This window comes from Populus nigra, chromosome 17, assembly GCF_951802175.1.
Source record: "Populus nigra chromosome 17, ddPopNigr1.1, whole genome shotgun sequence".
NCBI lineage: Eukaryota > Viridiplantae > Streptophyta > Magnoliopsida > Malpighiales > Salicaceae > Populus > Populus nigra.
In genome coordinates, this window is record NC_084868.1 from 12708092 (window position 1) to 12725219 (window position 17128).

The 17128-nt window shown below is 34.6% G+C and overlaps 2 protein-coding genes and 1 pseudogene across 4 annotated transcripts; all 3 read right to left on the reverse strand.

Annotated features, from left to right (window-relative positions):
• Positions 1 to 857: 857 nt before the first annotated feature.
• LOC133677389 (uncharacterized) lies at positions 858 to 8473 on the reverse strand. Of its 2 annotated transcripts, XR_009835746.1 has the most exons (6): positions 7239 to 8472; positions 6971 to 7149; positions 6085 to 6744; positions 1563 to 5131; positions 1399 to 1468; positions 858 to 1233 (listed from the first exon to the last, which is right to left on the reverse strand). XR_009835746.1 is itself a non-coding variant. In XM_062099422.1 (5 exons), exons 1-5 carry the CDS (start codon positions 8341 to 8343, stop codon positions 1209 to 1211), a joined length of 5538 nt encoding a protein of 1845 aa, XP_061955406.1. In that variant the 5' UTR covers positions 8344 to 8473; the 3' UTR covers positions 858 to 1208. The 2 variants fall into 2 exon arrangements, 1 of the variants encoding a protein (XP_061955406.1); XM_062099422.1 differs by lacking the exon at positions 1399 to 1468 and having other exon boundaries at positions 7239 to 8473.
• A 2243-nt stretch (positions 8474 to 10716) lies between these two features.
• Positions 10717 to 12250, reverse strand: LOC133676993 (alpha-L-arabinofuranosidase 1-like; annotated as a pseudogene).
• Positions 12132 to 16744, reverse strand: LOC133677390 (putative pentatricopeptide repeat-containing protein At1g12700, mitochondrial). 2 transcript variants are annotated; one of them, XM_062099423.1, is made up of 3 exons: positions 14504 to 16736; positions 12489 to 12689; positions 12132 to 12374 (listed from the first exon to the last, which is right to left on the reverse strand). In XM_062099423.1, the coding sequence occupies exons 1-3, from the start codon at positions 16529 to 16531 to the stop codon at positions 12273 to 12275; spliced, it is 2331 nt and encodes a 776-aa protein (XP_061955407.1). In that variant the 5' UTR covers positions 16532 to 16736; the 3' UTR covers positions 12132 to 12272. The 2 variants fall into 2 exon arrangements, 1 of the variants encoding a protein (XP_061955407.1); XR_009835747.1 differs by having other exon boundaries at positions 12234 to 12374; positions 12489 to 12607; positions 14504 to 16744.
• Between the last annotated feature and the right edge of the window lie 384 nt (positions 16745 to 17128).

Sequence of the window (17128 nt, forward strand, 5' to 3'; positions counted from 1 at the left end):
TCATTTGGCCCAGGTAGACCCATTTGGCTGAATCTATTAATTGTTTTTTCCTGCAGCCAGAATTTTTTCCAGCCAAGATTCATCATAAAAATTATATTTATCCTTAAAAGTTAACCTAAAAATAATTATATATATATATATATATATATATTCAATACTGAATTTTGATGGTAATTTTAGTGTCCATTCATCAATATAGATATCCTCTTAATGAAATTTATTCTTTAAAAGTCGGCGTAGAAATGATATTAAAATCATTTTAGAAAAATATTTTCTAAAACACATTAAATATTTTTTTATTAAAAACAAACAATAATACAATTTATTCTAAACAAGATTTATAAAATAATATTTATCTTTTTTTGTTACATAACCCGCCTCCTTAATCAGAAATTATAAAAAACTAATTAAAGTATTTAGTTATTATAAAATTAGGTGGAAAATATTTTTTTTCATGATTTATTAAATTAACCAGCTATAATAGCAGCCAGGAAGGATTAAGATGTGATCAGAAATAGAAAACAACCTTTTTTTTTAGTTTTCTTTGGAAAATGAAAATTTTTAAAAACATGCTCATTTTTGTTAACAAAAATGTATTTTTCCAAAAATAAAAAAAATAAATCAAGAATAAAAGTAGTTTTTATAAAAAAACAAAAGCAAAAGCAAAATTTATAATTATTATCTTAATATTTTATATTTGTGATAATCTAATTATAGAATATTAATTTTATTTTATTCAAATTAAAAATTATCATTAAAGATTTATATTATTAACTTAAAAAATCTTTATATTAGATTTATAATTAAACCTTTAATTATAAGGGAAAGAAACTAAAAATCGACAAACCAAACCCTCATACCCAAATGAACATCCAATCCATAGAGCAATAACCCCCAAAACAAACCATGACAAAAGAAAGAAATCCAATCGCCTAGGAAACGAAGAGGCACGAACACAAAGCCTGCATGCCCACAGGAAGCCCTGACCCTCAACAGGTGAGACACCCCCAAAAGTTTGACATGAAACATTAAAACCATCAAATAACACTAAAAGCCATTAATTTTATGTTTTTTCAAGCCAAACACACTGAAATGGACATCTAGAGGTTTTTTATTCTATTTTCAAATCCATGATAAAATTGAGCAAATAATAAGTCTTCGTCACTTCAGGTTCTTATGTCCAGTACTATTCTTCTACAGCATCCAAATCAGATATGCTCAGCCTGGTTGACCCTGCGGCATAGAAAAATAATGTACCTTGTTACTTGTTTTCATTTGAGAATTACTTTCCAGCCTAGTTTTCATGTTCATGCAGACTGCAGATTATATGCGCATTCTGATTTTTCACTCTGCAGACAAATCTAGTTCTTGGAAATAAAAGAGAAGGCCAGTGTTTACCTGGGAAAAATTTATTTCACACTACTAGCAAGTAGCAACTACCAGTGAGGATCCAAACATGGATCAATTGCTGAAGAAAAAAGAAGAAGAAGAAATAAATAAACAGATAGCTGAGATATAAAATCATCACACTTCAATCGAGCAAAAAGAAAAGGAAAACTTACTTCCAGGTAGGGCTGTCCAACCAATCCTTTCCACATATCAAAGCCTCGGCTATCTCAGGACGAACACCGTCATGGACTGATGCCGTCTTCATAACCTCTGATGACTTGGAAATGACAGTTGATACAGGAATTGCTAAGAAATCACGAGCCATTTTTCCCAGTATTGGAAAATTTCGAGCATTGTCTTGCCACCAAGCTAATACGTTACCATCCTTATCCAAGTTCTCTGGTGGCGGCAGTTGTAGATACTGATCAAGCTCATTCCATTGTGAGTGCACCATGTTGCGTTCATACTTACCCTTGCGCCACTCTTTGAAACTAATATCAGATGATGTACAACGACCCACGTCAGCCATGGCAGAAGAAGATGGTACCTGATTGCTGATGTCCTTTGCATATTTATGGTATGCACATGTAAGATCGCAACGGAATCTGGATAAGTGCAAGTCAGCATCACTGCCGTATATCTGCGGGTAGCCATACTCAATAATGTCCCATTTAAAGTACGGGTTAAGAACTACTGAGATTCCCAAAGCCAAGCTAGCTTCTCCCCAATACTCGTGAAATTTTCCCTTCATTCTATTTGCCATAGCGCGAACATATACATAATCACTCTGTTCCCACTTAAGCAAATTCTTACAAACATCACAAACATTAAGGAAATAATCCTCTCTGCTTGTTGGAAAATTGCATGTTGACTGGCAGAACTCCTTCAAGCACTCACATACGGCTGTTGCTTTGTTCCATTCTTCCGCAGATGGATTCACTTTGAAATCATCATCGAGTTGCTCTAGGTGATTAAAAGCTGTTCTAAATTCCAATGAACTCTCCAGCATAAGAAAGGTGGTGTCACATCTCGCGGGAACATCTAGAGTAGGAATTTCCTTGTCCTGAAAACTCCGATTCTTAATTGCCTCCTGGAACCTGTGCCTTCTAAGTGAGCTTCCGTTGACGTACTCTATACATTCTCTGATCTTATAAAGCACACTCCTTATCTCAGAAAATCCATCTTGAGCAAGGAGGCTGAGAATTTGGGCATAACTAGGAACACAGAAAAGATGTCCATGGATAGGTGGGGCTTGATCAGAAACCTTACTTCTTAATTCTCCAATCATGTGATCCTTCGGAGGAGTTATATCCAGGAATATGAAGCGAACGTTCTTGTTGATGCTCCACTCTGTAAGCACACTTTTAAAGACTTCATGTACAGTGCCCATGTCATAGTTGTACCGTAAGTTCCTGAAAGCAAGAATCTTCTTCTTCAGCTGCCATCCATCGTCAATGAAGTGCACGGTGAAGCAACAGTAGGTCATCATCTTGTCATTAGATGACCACAATTCCATTGATAAACTGAAGAGACAAGAGAGCTTATCAAAACAATTGATGAGTTTCTCCTTCTCTCGTCTGCAAATAGTAAGGACATCATCTGTAACCTCGTCTTTTGAATAAAGTTTAAACACTGGCTGCAAATTCTTCACAAAAATTTCAAAAAACTCATGTTGAACCATGTCCAAGGGATATCCATGCTTAATAATCATTGTGGCAATGTCTAGACGACTTCTTTCTTGATGTATGACAAAATTCCTTTGGATGACGCTAGTACTCAAGTCACCTGTCTCAACCAAGATTTGCTGCTCTTCTTCGTCCTGTCTGCTTCGCGAACATTTTTTTAAGTGTTTGTGCAAATTTGAAGTTCCACATATCAAAGCCTCGGCTATCTCAGGACGAACACCGTCATGGACTGATGCCATCTTCATAACCTCTGATGACTTGGAAATGACAGTTGATACTGGAATTGCTAAGAAATCACGAGCCATTTTTCCCAGTATTGGAAAATTTCGAGCATTGTCTTGCCACCAAGCTAATACGTTACCATCCTTATCCAAGTTCTCTGGTGGCGGCAGTTGTAGATACTGATCAAGCTCATTCCATTGTGAGTGCACCATGTTGCGTTCATACTTACCCTTGCGCCACTCTTTGAAACTAATATCAGATGATGTACAACGACTCACGTCAGCCATGGCAGAAGAAGATGGTCCCTGATTGCTGATATCCATTGCATATTTATGGTATGCACATGTAAGATCGTAACGGAATCTGGATAAGTGCAAGTCAGCATCACAGCCGTATATCTGCCGGTAGCCATACTCAATAAAGTCCAATTTATAGCTGGGGTCAAGAACTACTGAGATTCCCAAAGCCAAGCTAGCTTCTCCCCAATAATCGTCAAATTTTCCCTTCATTCTATTTGCCATAGCGCGAACATATACATAATCGCTCTGTTTCCAGCCATGCAAATTCTTATAAACATCACGAACACTGAGGAAATAATCATCTCTGCTTGTCGGAAAATTGCATGTTGACTTGTAGAACTCTTTCAAGCACTCAAATACGGCTGTTGCTTTGTTCCATTCTTCCGCAGATGGATTCACTTTGAAATCATCATCCAATTGCTCTAGGTGATTAAAAGCTGTTATAAATTCCAATGAACTCTCCAGCATAAGAAAGGTGGTGTCCCATCTCGCGGGAACATCTAGAGTAGGCATTTCCCTGTCCTGCAAACTCCCATTATTAATTGCCTCCTGGAACCTCTGCCTTCTAAGTGAGCTTCCGTTGACGTGCTCTATACTTTCTCTTATCTTATAAAGCACACTCCTTATCTCAGAAAATCCATCTTGAGCAAGGAGACTGAGAATTTGGGCATAACTAGGAACACAGAAAAGATGTCCATGGATACGTGGGGCTTGATCAGAAACCTTACTTCTTAATTCTTCAATCGTGTGATCCTTTGGAGGAGTTATATCCAGGAATATGAAGCGAACGTTCTTGTTGATGCTCCACTCTGTAAGCACACTTTTAAAGACTTCATGTACAGTCCCCATGTCATAGTTGTACCGTAAGTTCCTGAAAGCAAGAATCTTCTTCTTCAGCTGCCATCCATCGTCAATGAAATGCACGGTGAAGCAGCAGTAGGTCATCATTTTGTCATTAGATGACCACAATTCAATTGATAAACTGAAGAGACAAGAGAGCTTATCGAAACAATTGATGAGTTTCTCCTTCTCTCGTCTGCAAATAGTAAGGACATCATCTGTAACCTCGTCTTTTGAATGAAGTTCAAGCACTGGCTGCAAATTCTTCACAAAAATTTCAAAAAACTCATGTTGAACCATCTCCAAGGGATATCCATGTTTAATAATCATTGTTGCAATGTCTAGACGACTTCTTTCTTGATTTATGACAAAATTCCTTTGGATGACGCTAGTACTCAAGTCACCTGTCTCAACCAAAATTTGCTGCTCTGCTTCGTCCTGTCTGCTTCGCGAACATTTTTTTAAGTGTTTGTGCAAATTTGAAGTTCCTCTTTTGCTTTCTGCTCTATACTTCTTCTTACAATATTTACATGTGGCCCATTCTTCCCCGTTTTCTGCCGTATGCTTAACGAAGTTGTCCCACACAGTTGATATCTTTCGTCGTTTACTAGTACTCTGGAGGCCACCATCTACACTGGGCAATGAATTCTCACCATTCAGAGCAGGTGCAGGTATAGCAGATTGTTCTTGGACGTCCTGTCAAGAGATAGGGAAGTAGGATATTGGCAACATGAAAGCCAATTCCAGTCAATAATATTGGCAGATTGTGTCTTCTTCAATAGTTGAACATACAAGCAAAACGGAGGCAAAATGGATTTTATTATATTCGAATTATCAAATGTAATTTATCTACTGAACAATTATTATTCCACCCCTTGCGCAATCTGCGGAAGGAAATCTGCCACATAGAAGGCTGTGATTGGACACATGGTGGGTGTACATCCAAAACAGAGGGTGTTTTCTGTCCATCTGACAAGGCAGATGATTTAGATTCTCTGGGTCTAAATAACCTTGAACCCAATTCTGCTGGCTAGAATTTCTTTTAGCGAATCACATGTAGATTTTTTTTTTATTTAGTTTGATTTTTAATTTCAAACTCATTAAAAGGTTTTTCTTTTAATGTTTTTAGATGAAAATGAGTTAATGTGGTGTTTCTGGATCTAAATAATCTAGAATCTAATTCTTTAGGTACTAGAGCTGGCTAGAATTTTATTTTTTATAACAAATAACATGTAGGTTTTGTTTGCATGGTGAAATGTATTTTTTTAAAAATATATTTTTAAAAAGTAAATTATTTTAAGATATTTGATAGTATTATACAAAATAAATTGAAAAATATTTTTTGATGTTTGACTATATCATGAAAAAAGAGCTGCAAAATAACTTATTAATATTTTATTTTATTTTAAATTTATTAAAATAATAAGAAATTAATATTATAAATTAAAAAGTTGAATAAGAATGAGGACGTGGATAAAAAATTTCTATTAAAAAAATTATAAGAGAAAAATAAATAATAATTATAAAAATTAAAATTAAAATTAATATAAAAATTAAATTAAATAAAATTTTAAAAGAGTAAATAAAAAAAAAATCAATCAACTCATTCTTCAAGAAAAAAATGACATGAATTAAGTATAGAAGAGCACCTGTACAAGAGGCTCGTGTGTCTCTTCTTCTTGATTGCTGGTTGGGTTCAATGTCAATTGAAAAACCCTAGAAACATCTTCATGTGGGATGCTTTCAATATCCAATCTAACTTCAGAGCCACTCGCCTCGTTTAGTTCTCTGACCCAAACTTTCCACAACTTTAAACATTTCCTCTGCAATGTACGCAATACCTTATTTATCAAAAGTTCTACTTCTGAAGTCTCTTTCATGCGTTCAGGGAGAAGAAATTCCAATACGTAATCATCCTTACAAGGGTGGGTGCTTGTTAGCCTTATAGCAAAAGCAGCATGATGCTTTATGATCCAATAGCTAAATATGGAAGGGAATAATTCAGCTGGATCAAGCAGGGAAATGTCATGCTGGATATGAATATTATATTGAAGTGCTTTTCCGGCGATACCTTGTCCTTCCTCGAGACGATGTCGTGCATATTCATCCACAAATTCTTCCATTTCCCAATTATTTACATAGCAAGCGCTATCATCAATACGTAGAATACGTTTTCCCTTTGAATTTGTATTACCATCTTGTCCATAGGAAATCCATGTCACAGCCAGTGGTAACCTATGTAGATCACATATATATTCCAATATGTCAAGTAACTTTGCTGAAGCAGCTATTCGATTCATTGAAGAGCCCTGTGAGATCAACGACACCAATAATGACATAAAAATTAAAAAAAAAGTAAATCACAAGCAGTGGATCCAACTCTTTTAGATTGTTTTTTTTTTGCCTTTTATCAAAGCAAGAATTATATTGTACGTTTCTAATTTATGTCTAACGAATTTGAAGTTGTTGCAATCTCCCCATGCCATAAAGATAAAACTAGCAAATTTGTTAAGTCTCGGAAACAGAGAACGATACCTGTGTGGACCATAAGTTTCTACCTGCCATTTTGGAAACTAGAGAATCATTTTCTTCATCATCCTCAGACTCAGAGGAGCTCGCCATCCCTTCTGAGTCATCAACTGTATCCATCCCTTCTGAGTCATCAACTGTATCTTGCATTGTGTAAAGACTTGTCAACATGTTTTTCCAGTAGCCTAAAGTGAAAATACACACAACGAATTTATTGCTTGATAATTAGTATAACAAGAGAAGAGAAAGGAAAGGATGGAATTGGATTATTCACCGCCACTGAATTGAGGTGGGCCAGTGAACTTCCAAACTGAGGCTACAGCTAGCGGAAACCCGTGCCAAAGTAGCAGGATATGCCCTTCCTTCTCTTCGATTCCAGATTTTTCTAAACCGACGGGAAAACCTATCTTAAACATGTCTACGATTCCATTTTGGGGAACTGGACAAAACCCAGCCTGAGAGAGGCGATTTTGCCAGTGAGCAAATGACTCAATCCGCTCGACCCGGTCAACGCCCTCACATGCCACCACATTCCCAATCTGTCGCCTGAAATACATCTCCCATAAGACCTTGCTATCATAATCTTCCTCCAGTGACTCAAAAAAAGGGGAGTAGTATTGGAATGATTGTTCGAGCCGCTCCGAAAGATCTGGGCTGTTAAGATTGGCTTCTTGCTCAACAATTACCATGATGTCCGCTCCCAAATCCTTCACTTTTGAAAGAACTTGCTCCATTTTCCCATCTTGTGCAAGCAATTTGTGGAGTATATAATTCCAATTCACAACCACAATCTCATCCTCACTTTTCCTTCTGAGTTTGGAAATACAATTGACAATATCATCCGGACTATTGCATATCAATTGCCTCAATTCCAATATTTTGTACCCAAACTGCCGAACCCGTTCCCGGTTTTTACGGAGATGGGAAGAGTGTTTTGACAGTTTCGGTGCGATACTGGTTATTAGGACTGATTGCAGGCCACCGTACTGCCTTCTGAGGTCACCAATTAAATAATTCCACTGCCAAAAACCGAACACGATGGAGAAGTCAATAATGTGGAGTCGTTTATTTCCCGAATTCAAGGCATCAGCAATGGCATGTTTACTTGTGATTGTAGCAAACTCGTAGAAAGGTCCATATATGCAATCCCCTGGATCCCTTTGAGCAGGAACCGAGGGTAAAGGAAATGGAGGACGAATTCCATAGGCTCGCCGGACAAGAGCCTCAGCAAAGTATTTGACAACTTTCCTCCTCCATATGCTCTCCTCTTTAGGAGCTAGAGATTGAATTACTGCCAAAAGTGAATCTGCAACATCCAAGCGACCACCTTCAATCGCCTGAGCACACTCCATCAATATGCAAGACAGGGGAGCGGCCATTGAAGGCGACAAGATTTGATGAAGGGAATCGAAGCGCAAATGACTCTTCCACTCTTCGTTTCTTATAGTCAACCCCGTTTGCTTCCAGCATACGTTCCTTCGTGGGACCTGCAGTTCACTTTGAAGATAGGTCATTCAATTGTATTTTTTTATTTGTGTTTTTGAATTAAGTGTGCTTATTAAACTCAAATTGAGTAAATAACCTGAGTATCAAAAATTTTAATTTTTAAAAACACTTAATATTTTTTTAAAAAATACATGCTCCTTTTTGTTAAAAAAAAATGTATTTTTCAAAAAATAAAAATCAAGAATACAAGTATTTTTTATATATAAAAAAGCACGCAAAAGCAAAATAATAATTTATAATTATTATCTTAATATTTTATATTTGCGATAATCTAATTATAGAATAGTAATTTTATTTTATTCAAATAAAAAATTATCATTAAAGATTTATATTATTAACTTAAGAAAATCTTTATAATAGATTTATATTATTGTGAAGTACCTCTTAAGAGGACTTTTCAAATTCAACTCTTTATTGGACTCCAAATTTCTAGAAAATTAAAATATTAATTGATTTTTAAACTGTGAAGTCCCTCTTCCATCCACTGTTGCAGGCCCTAAACTGTATTTGATAATTATCAAATTATAATATCAAATTTTAAAATTTTTTCCTCTGCTTCGCTTGCTCTCTTTCTCTTCTTCTTTGGCTCTCCTTTCTCTCTCTCTCTCTCTCTCTAGCCCACCGACATCCCCGCTTTCTCTTCGCTTTTTCCCTCCAAATTTAGTTTTCGAAAAAGCAAGTCCGAGTCAGCACCGAGTCACGTCTTGGTTCATGACATCACTGCCACGCCATCCAATAAACTACCTCGTGGTGTGTGCCATAATTGTGGGACCCTTCCTCTGATTATTATAATCAAGATTGAGTCCTGAAATTGGTAATATCATACCTAGGAGGAGAATGTGGGTTTGATAATATCATGTAATAATTTCCGAAAAAAGAATTGAAATATTCCACAGAAAAGGAAGCTCATCTGGCCCTGGTAGATCCAACTGGCTGAATCTGTTAATTGTTTTTTCCTGCAGCCAGGATTCATCATAAAAAATTATATTTATCCTTCAAAGTTATCCTAAAAATAATTATATATATATATATATATATATATATATATATATATTCAATACTGACTTTTAATGGTAATTTTAGTGTCCATTCATCAATATAAATAACCTCTTAATGAAATTTATTCTTAAAAGTTTGGGTAGCAATGATACTAAAATCATTTTAGAAAAATATTTTATAAGACACATTAAACATTTTTTTTATTAAAAGCAAACAATAATACAATTTATTCTAGGCATGATATACAGAATAATATCTATCTTTTTATTACATAATCAACCTCTCCAATCTGAAATTATAAAAAACTAATTAAAGTATTTAGTTATTATAAAACTATTTCATTGTTATCTCTTTTTCACTCGGTAGCTCACTACAATATCCACTTGCGACAAAATCATTGGATCAGAATCAACTATTTTCATCATCGAAATAAATTTGTTTTTTAATTTACAAAATATTAGCCCAATTGGTTTTGAATTGGATGTGACGGAGTCAACCAAAGTTTCTAAAAAACAAGCCATGTTTAACATGCTAATATCCTAGTCAATCTGCCAACTCAAATTAGATTTAACAACTATAATAGCAGCCTGGAAAGATTAAGATGTGATCAGAAATAGAAAACAACTTTTTTTTAGTTTTCTATGGAAAATGAAAATTTTAAAAAACATGCTCATTTTTGTTAACAAAAATGTATTTTTCCAAAAATAAAAAAATTAATCAAGAATACAAGTAGTTTTTATAAAAAAACAAAAGCAAAAGCAAAATTTATAATTATTATCTTAATATTTTATATTGTGATAATCTAATTATAGAATATTTATTTTATTTTATTCAAATTAAAAATTATCATTAAAGATTTATATTATTAACTTAAAAAATCTTTATTTTAGATTTATAATAAAAATTAAATTTATAGTAATCACTAAATATATATAAGAAATAAATTAATCTTTTACATTGTTAAAAAATGCTTGTATATAAAGGAGAAAATTATATTGTTCATGTTTTTTTTCTTAAAGTAAAAAATAGAAAGAAAAAAACCTTGTATTTAAAAACTGTGGAGTGCCTCTTAAGAGTAATTTTCAAGTTCAACACAAATTTAAAAAACTACTTTTAAAAATTTCTTGATAGAGAAATATTACATTCGAACAGAAAGTTCGAGTTTTCTTTTTTGTACTCCAATTTTCTAAAAAATTAAAATATTAATTGATTTTTGTACTCTAAATATATATATATATATAACAAGGTTAATTAAATTTGCCTATTAAATTAACATAAATAGCAGGAAAAAACACCTGTCACAAATAACATTATTTTGATTGTTTCGTATATTTACACATCATGTATTAATTTATTTTTCTAATTTGATGATCTTGAGAAAGAATCAAACTGTGGCGTCCTGATATTGTTTGATTCTGTTAACAAATCAAATGAAGTTAAGGAATATGGAGATAGTACAACATCCATGTCTTTGTCAGCATTCTCGATCATAGTTTGGGCTGGCACCACCTGCATTACGTGAAGAAGCCAAGACAGTTAGCAGATTTGCTGCATAAACTGGAATTGAAAGGTTCTGAGGTCATTGAAAATTCATGAGGGTCATGACAACGATGTCAGAAACCTTTTTTGGATCCACGAAGGAATTCTCGTCCATTACATTAGAAGATGTGAACACAGTTTTTGTTGATCCAGACAATCGTGAGCTGAGCCCCAATCCATCAATGGAAACTTTGAGATTCACTTTGCTGTTCCCAAAATTCACAATCTGAAAAATACATTTTCCTGAAAGTAAGAACTTGGCTGAAAAAAATCAAACAGAAACTCTTACAACCCGATTTTACGTGCGTTTGTGTTTTGTCGTCAGCCAGCTAAAGTTGACTCGATGGATTATGCCATATTTGTTAAATTGCAAAAAGGATTCAAACTTGCAGCATTGACAAAACAAAAAGGGATAAAAACTTAAAATTGGAGTTTAGGGCACGATCCCTGCAAGCTATGCTGGTATTAGCATACCTTTATTTTCAGGAAGTTTGAATTTTGCCAAGTAATTGCAGATGCAACAAGTGTAGAGGAATTTGTCTGTAGCTTAGCGTCAAGAAGAGTTGCTCCACTTGACTCTCTGAAGAATTTTTGCACCCAGTAGCTCGGAGTTCCATAGTGCTTTGATGAGTTGAAGACAATTGCATCTGGATTCCACCTTCATAGAAAAGTTCCTTTCAGTGTCAGTACCCTGAAAAGAAAATGATATCCCTTGCCATGCATGCTTGAATTTGAATTAATTATTGAGGAATAGAATGAGATTGGACCTCCTATTATTGCAATTCACAGAAAAGTGGTGCATAGCTTGCCATCTACACAATACCACAGAAATGGGGAGATAAACGCCTCAAGAATTGGAATTTTCGTGAGTATGAAAACACAAAAAGAAAACTTTGGCCATGGCATCAAATTTGAACCAGAATACCATGAATGATGATCTGGGAATTGTTTGAACTCACTATTTCAAAGGAGTTGTTTATTAATTTGTTCAACCACCCCCCCATCCCAACCTCTCCGCGGGAAAAGAGAGTGGGAAGGCATTAAAAATTTCAGACCCTCGATCACTGAATAGCACATTGACAAATAACTTAAGATTGCTGTAACATGTATTACAAACCTGTTCCTTTTTAGACCAATGAGGAATCCAGCGTCAGCGAGTGCAGCTAAAAGACTTCCTGTGCCCGCATCTTTTCCAGTCACAGCATACTCGCTCACAGAAGCCTCAAAAATATTAAATCCCATGAATATTTGTCACATATTTTAGTCAGTATGTTGTCAAAGGCATATGACACACCTTTGGACAACTGCAGGATGTGCAATCAAACTTATGAGTCATAGAAAACAGGTTGCTGGCAGATGTATAAACCTAGTTCAAAGAATAAAAGAGGATTAACATTGTGTTTTCTGACTGATGAAAATATGCAAAAGTACAATACTGCAAACCAGAAAGAAAACAAAGCTATCATGACAGGATGTTTACATGATAATCATAGTAATCAGCTGGGTGATCCAAAGAACGAGAAGACCCATCACAGTTTGAGATTATTTTGATGTCGGGATAGGCACTTCTTATGGCATTGTAGAACTTGAGATAATTTCCTGGTAGAAAAAAGCACATTAATTTGAGTTCTGAAACTGGTCTACCTCCCAGAATCTGGAGTGAAGAGTAACATTTGCAGACCTTCAGACAAATTTTGTGAAGAAAATCTTTGTCAAATTTAACATAATATAGAATTGAGATCAGGTGACTATATCATGGCAACTCATTTTTGAAATCTCAATAATGGATCATTTGACAAACACATCTTAGTTTCAAACTTGTAAAACCCAACGACCACAAGGTCTCTTGGAAGAAAAAAGCAAATATGAGTATTGCTGCATGAAAAACAATGTCATATCACCTCAATAACATAGCATCTCAATAGAGGGTAAGTAGTTCAAATTAGAAGTACATGCTACTTTCTATGGACTCAATACCGATTCTTTCATCTAATTTAATAAACAGATTTGTATAGGCATGTCGGAGTTCGTGTTCTATACAAGATTAATTTGCATCTTCTTCTCTCATTTCTCCTTTTCTACAAAATGTATCTTATCCTGCCCGCAGTAAGAGGTGTGTAAAATAATTATCCATAATACACAGGATTGATTTCTCAATTTGAAGAATAAATAGAGATAAGCAAAATAGATAAGAACATAAAGTATGATTCTGGAAAGTTCTAAGCACATCATGTTTATCCTCCACGTATGGTCATGCAAAGAAACATCATACAGCAATTGTTTCACAGGAATAATTCACCAGATTGATGTTAGTTTTCCTGCATGAAAATGTTCAAATAATTTTATCACTCTGCTGCCTAATCTCAATAATTACAAGGAATCAACTCAATTTCATAAGCATCAAGCATTTAGCATTGAATGTTTTAGTATTACTGCCAGCATATCAATACCTCAGCTCCAAACATAATTATAACAAAAATTTGCTAAAACAATCATAAATGGCCAGCCTATATCCCTTTGTACACATGATCTCAATCATCCTATGCAAATCAAAATTATATCAAAACTCTTCTTTCAAATCCGACCTGCCTAGTTGCTAATCACAAGAAGTTTAATTCCCACTGTACAACATAAAACTTCAAGATACAGGGTTATTTTCTTGAAAACATAACATGCATATGTTCAACAAAGAAAAAGACATATAATCCTATCCACAAACAAAAGAAACTATCGCGGGGAAAAAAAAAGATAGCATACATATACATGTATTGAAAGTTATTTAACATGAAAATTCAAATATGTTTAATCACTTAGAGAAAAATTAAATTGTTTTCATTGTTTAACTCTAATCAACCACAAATTTATATAAGCACTTGTACCTACTTGATCTGAAACATCTGATGCGAATTCTAGAATACTGAACACTAAGATCTAAAGTTCTTTTCCAGGTAACATACCATTAATATATCACCCAAATCCACAAACAGATCAAAAGATCAAACAAACAAGCATAAACAAAACAAAATTCAATGGCATCACACCCATATTCTTTTGTTTTTATTTGTAAAAGTGGGAGTAGCATCCATCCTCATACAGAAATGCACAATGACCAAGAATATAGCAAATACAGTAGGACAGGGATTGTTTTCAGCAAGAACTGATGTATGAGGAAATCCGGGGTGCTTGAAGCAAAAGAGTCTTTGGAGTCATTCAAGATGATAAACATTTAAATAAGTTAATAACTTACAGGAAAACTTGAATGACTTTCATTCAGGTAATCTACCCAACACTATATTTATGGATACACATAAAAGAACTAGCATAAATATACAACCTAGAATAGGTGAATGCCAGTCCTAAAGAGTAAGAACTACATGAAACAAAAGAAAGTGAATATTGTTAAAATTGCGACAGGATTGAACCAAGAGAAGTCATGTAATATTTGCACCAACAACTAGCAGCACTGGGTACGGAAAATTTACAATTTTACATCACCTTTTCACCTTGACAACATTCAGATTCACCGAGCAACCTCTTCAAACCAAGATTGTCATCTTTAGACAACAGATCTGCCGCCAAGGTTCTGGTCAGGGCATCTGCAGAGAATCCTCTATCAAACATTTCCTGAAAAAGTTGTTCAGCCCTTGATGCACTGTTGCTCTGGAGAAATCCTCGGACAATAACATTGTAAGAGCAACAATCTGGTGGGCAGCCATCCCTTTCCATTTGTCTGAAAGCTTTGTATGCTTCATCTAGCAATCCTTCTCTGCAAAGTCCACTGATTATTGAGGTCCAACTTCGAACATCAGGCAGCAATCCTTTGACATGGAGTTTCAAAAACAGCTCCCTTGCATCTTCAAGCTTCCCAGATTTGCACATGGCATCAATTAAGATATTATAGATCACCAAATCAGGGTTCAAGTAATTATTTTGCATTTCTCGAAATAGTTCCAATGCCTGATCAAGGCAACCTTGTTTGCTTAAGCCATCAAGCAAAATTGAGTAAGTTACTAGATCTGGGGAGCAGCCCTGGGCATGCATATCCTTAAAAAGCTCTTTTGCTTCCAAAATCCTCCCAACTTGAAACAAGCCACTTATAAGAGTGTTGTAACTGGCAGTGTTTGGAATTAAGCCTCGAAAACTCATTTCATCAAAAAGCTGTTTTGCCTCATCTATCCTCAGGGCCTTACAAGATCCATTGATTAAGATGTTGTAACTAAGAACATTAGGCATGCAGCCCTGGACATGCATATTCTTGAAAAGCTCTTTTGCTTCAAAAATTCTCCCTGCTTGAGACAAACCACTTATAAGAGTGTTGTAAGTAGCAGTGTTTGGAATTAAGCCTCGAAAACTCATTTCATCAAAAATTTGTTTTGCCTCATCTATCCTCTGGGCCTTACAGCATCCATTGATTAAGATGTTGTAACTAAGAACGTCAGGTATACAGCCCCTGGTTATCATCGCATTGAATACCTTTCTAGCTTCAAAAACTCTGTTTTGCAAAAGATATCCATTCATCAACGAACTATAAGTCACTGTATTAGGCTCCACACCCTTCTCAATCATTGTCTTGACTATTCCTTGAGCCTCTGAAATCTTGCCCTTTTTACAAAATGTATCGACCAAAATGTTGAAGGTAACTACATCTGGCAAGATGTTGAAACTCATCATTTCATTGAACAATGCTGACGCCTCTTCCTGCTGGTCTGAATTGCATAGACCATGCATCAAGGAATTGTAAGTGACAACATTCGGTTGAATCCCTTTACTTTTCATTTCAGAGAAGATATCTGAAGCCTCTTTGACTAGTCTATCCTTGCAAAGGCTATCAATAAGCGTACTGTATGTGACAACATTCGGTTGGCAACCTGCATTGTCCATTTTCTTGAGCAATCCAACAGCAACAGGGGTTTTACCAATCTTACACAAACCTTTTATAATCGTGGTATATGTATGTAGATTAGGTGGATAGCCTCTTTCCACCATCTCATCAAAAAATTCCACAGCACGAGCAATTTTACCCTTAATACAAAGCCCGTTAATTAAAGTAGAAAAAACCATAACACTGGGTTCAAAACCAAGCTTAATGATTTTCCCCAAGACAGAGAACCCAAAATCCACACGTTGCAAGCGACAGAAGCAATTAATCAAAATGCTAAAATGACATACATCACGTTCGATCTGCAGCAATTCAATTTGTTTGGACAAATAAAGCACAGTCCCATAATGTTTGATTCTGACAAGAGCTGATAAAAAATCATTAAATTCGATAATACGAGGCAGGGGATGCATATGAACCATGTGATTAAAGCAACACAAGGCATCTTCAATGTTTGTAAAAGAGCATCCCTTCTGGTACTTTGGCCTACCACTTCTACTACTGGAAGTATGAAGAAAGAAAATCATACCCGTTTCAGCTTGGCTTCTCTGAGAGTGAAACCCAAGAAGGGTTGAAGCTGAAGGAGAAGAAATAGCCATTAAAACCCTTTGTTGCTTCAATGCCATTGCCATGGACATCATCATCACCACTTGAAGTGGGAGAGAAGAATGGCAGAGAAAGGGTGGATTTTATTCACTGTGTAATAAGGGAGAGTGAGATGAATGGCTAAAAGCCTAAAACAAAGAATTGAAGAGAAAAGGGCTTAACCTAGGCTGAAAGGGCACCATTTCAAACCTTTTTTTTTTTTTAATCAAAAGGACATTATTTTGATAGATATTGAAACCATATAAACGTGTTTTAGTTTAATTTTAAAAATTAATATAGAAATATAAAATAAATTTATTTTAAAAATAATTTTGAAATAAATTTTCATTCAAAATATTTCTATATTTTATCAGCCTTTGTAGTTATTTTAGACTGTTTTTGTTTTTAATTAATTTTTATGTTTATAATTTAAAAAAATCAATTTAAAAAGGTATAATTAGTTATGATGAGTTAGATTTAAATATATGTTTGATAAAAATTATGATTAAAGTTTATGTATAGTAAAAATAAAATAAAAAATTATTTGGAGTTGTGTCTGGAAATATGATTGACTAATTACGGTTGTTTTTTAAAATATTTTTTAATTAAAAATATATTAAAATAAATTATTTTATTTTTTAAAAATTATTTTTTAT

Bases quoted from the DNA above. Each gene is read 5' to 3' on its own strand.
- LOC133677390 (XM_062099423.1), bottom strand. From the start codon at position 16,531: ATGATGATGTCCATGGCAATGGCATTGAAGCAACAAAGGGTTTTAATG. The intron at 12,690-14,503 runs GTGATGTAAAAT...ATTTGTCTGAAG, and splicing joins AATGTTGTCAAGGTGAAAAG to GTCTGCAAATGTTACTCTTC. The intron at 12,375-12,488 runs GTAAACATCCTG...TCTTTGAACTAG, and splicing joins CTGATTACTATGATTATCAT to GTTTATACATCTGCCAGCAA.
- LOC133677389 (XM_062099422.1), bottom strand. From the start codon at position 8,343: ATGGCCGCTCCCCTGTCTTGCATATTGATGGAGTGTGCTCAGGCGATT. The intron at 6,745-6,970 runs GTATCGTTCTCT...TTGATCTCACAG, and splicing joins GAAACTTATGGTCCACACAG to GGCTCTTCAATGAATCGAAT. The intron at 1,234-1,562 runs GTAAGTTTTCCT...TCTATGCCGCAG, and splicing joins TTGGACAGCCCTACCTGGAA to GGTCAACCAGGCTGAGCATA.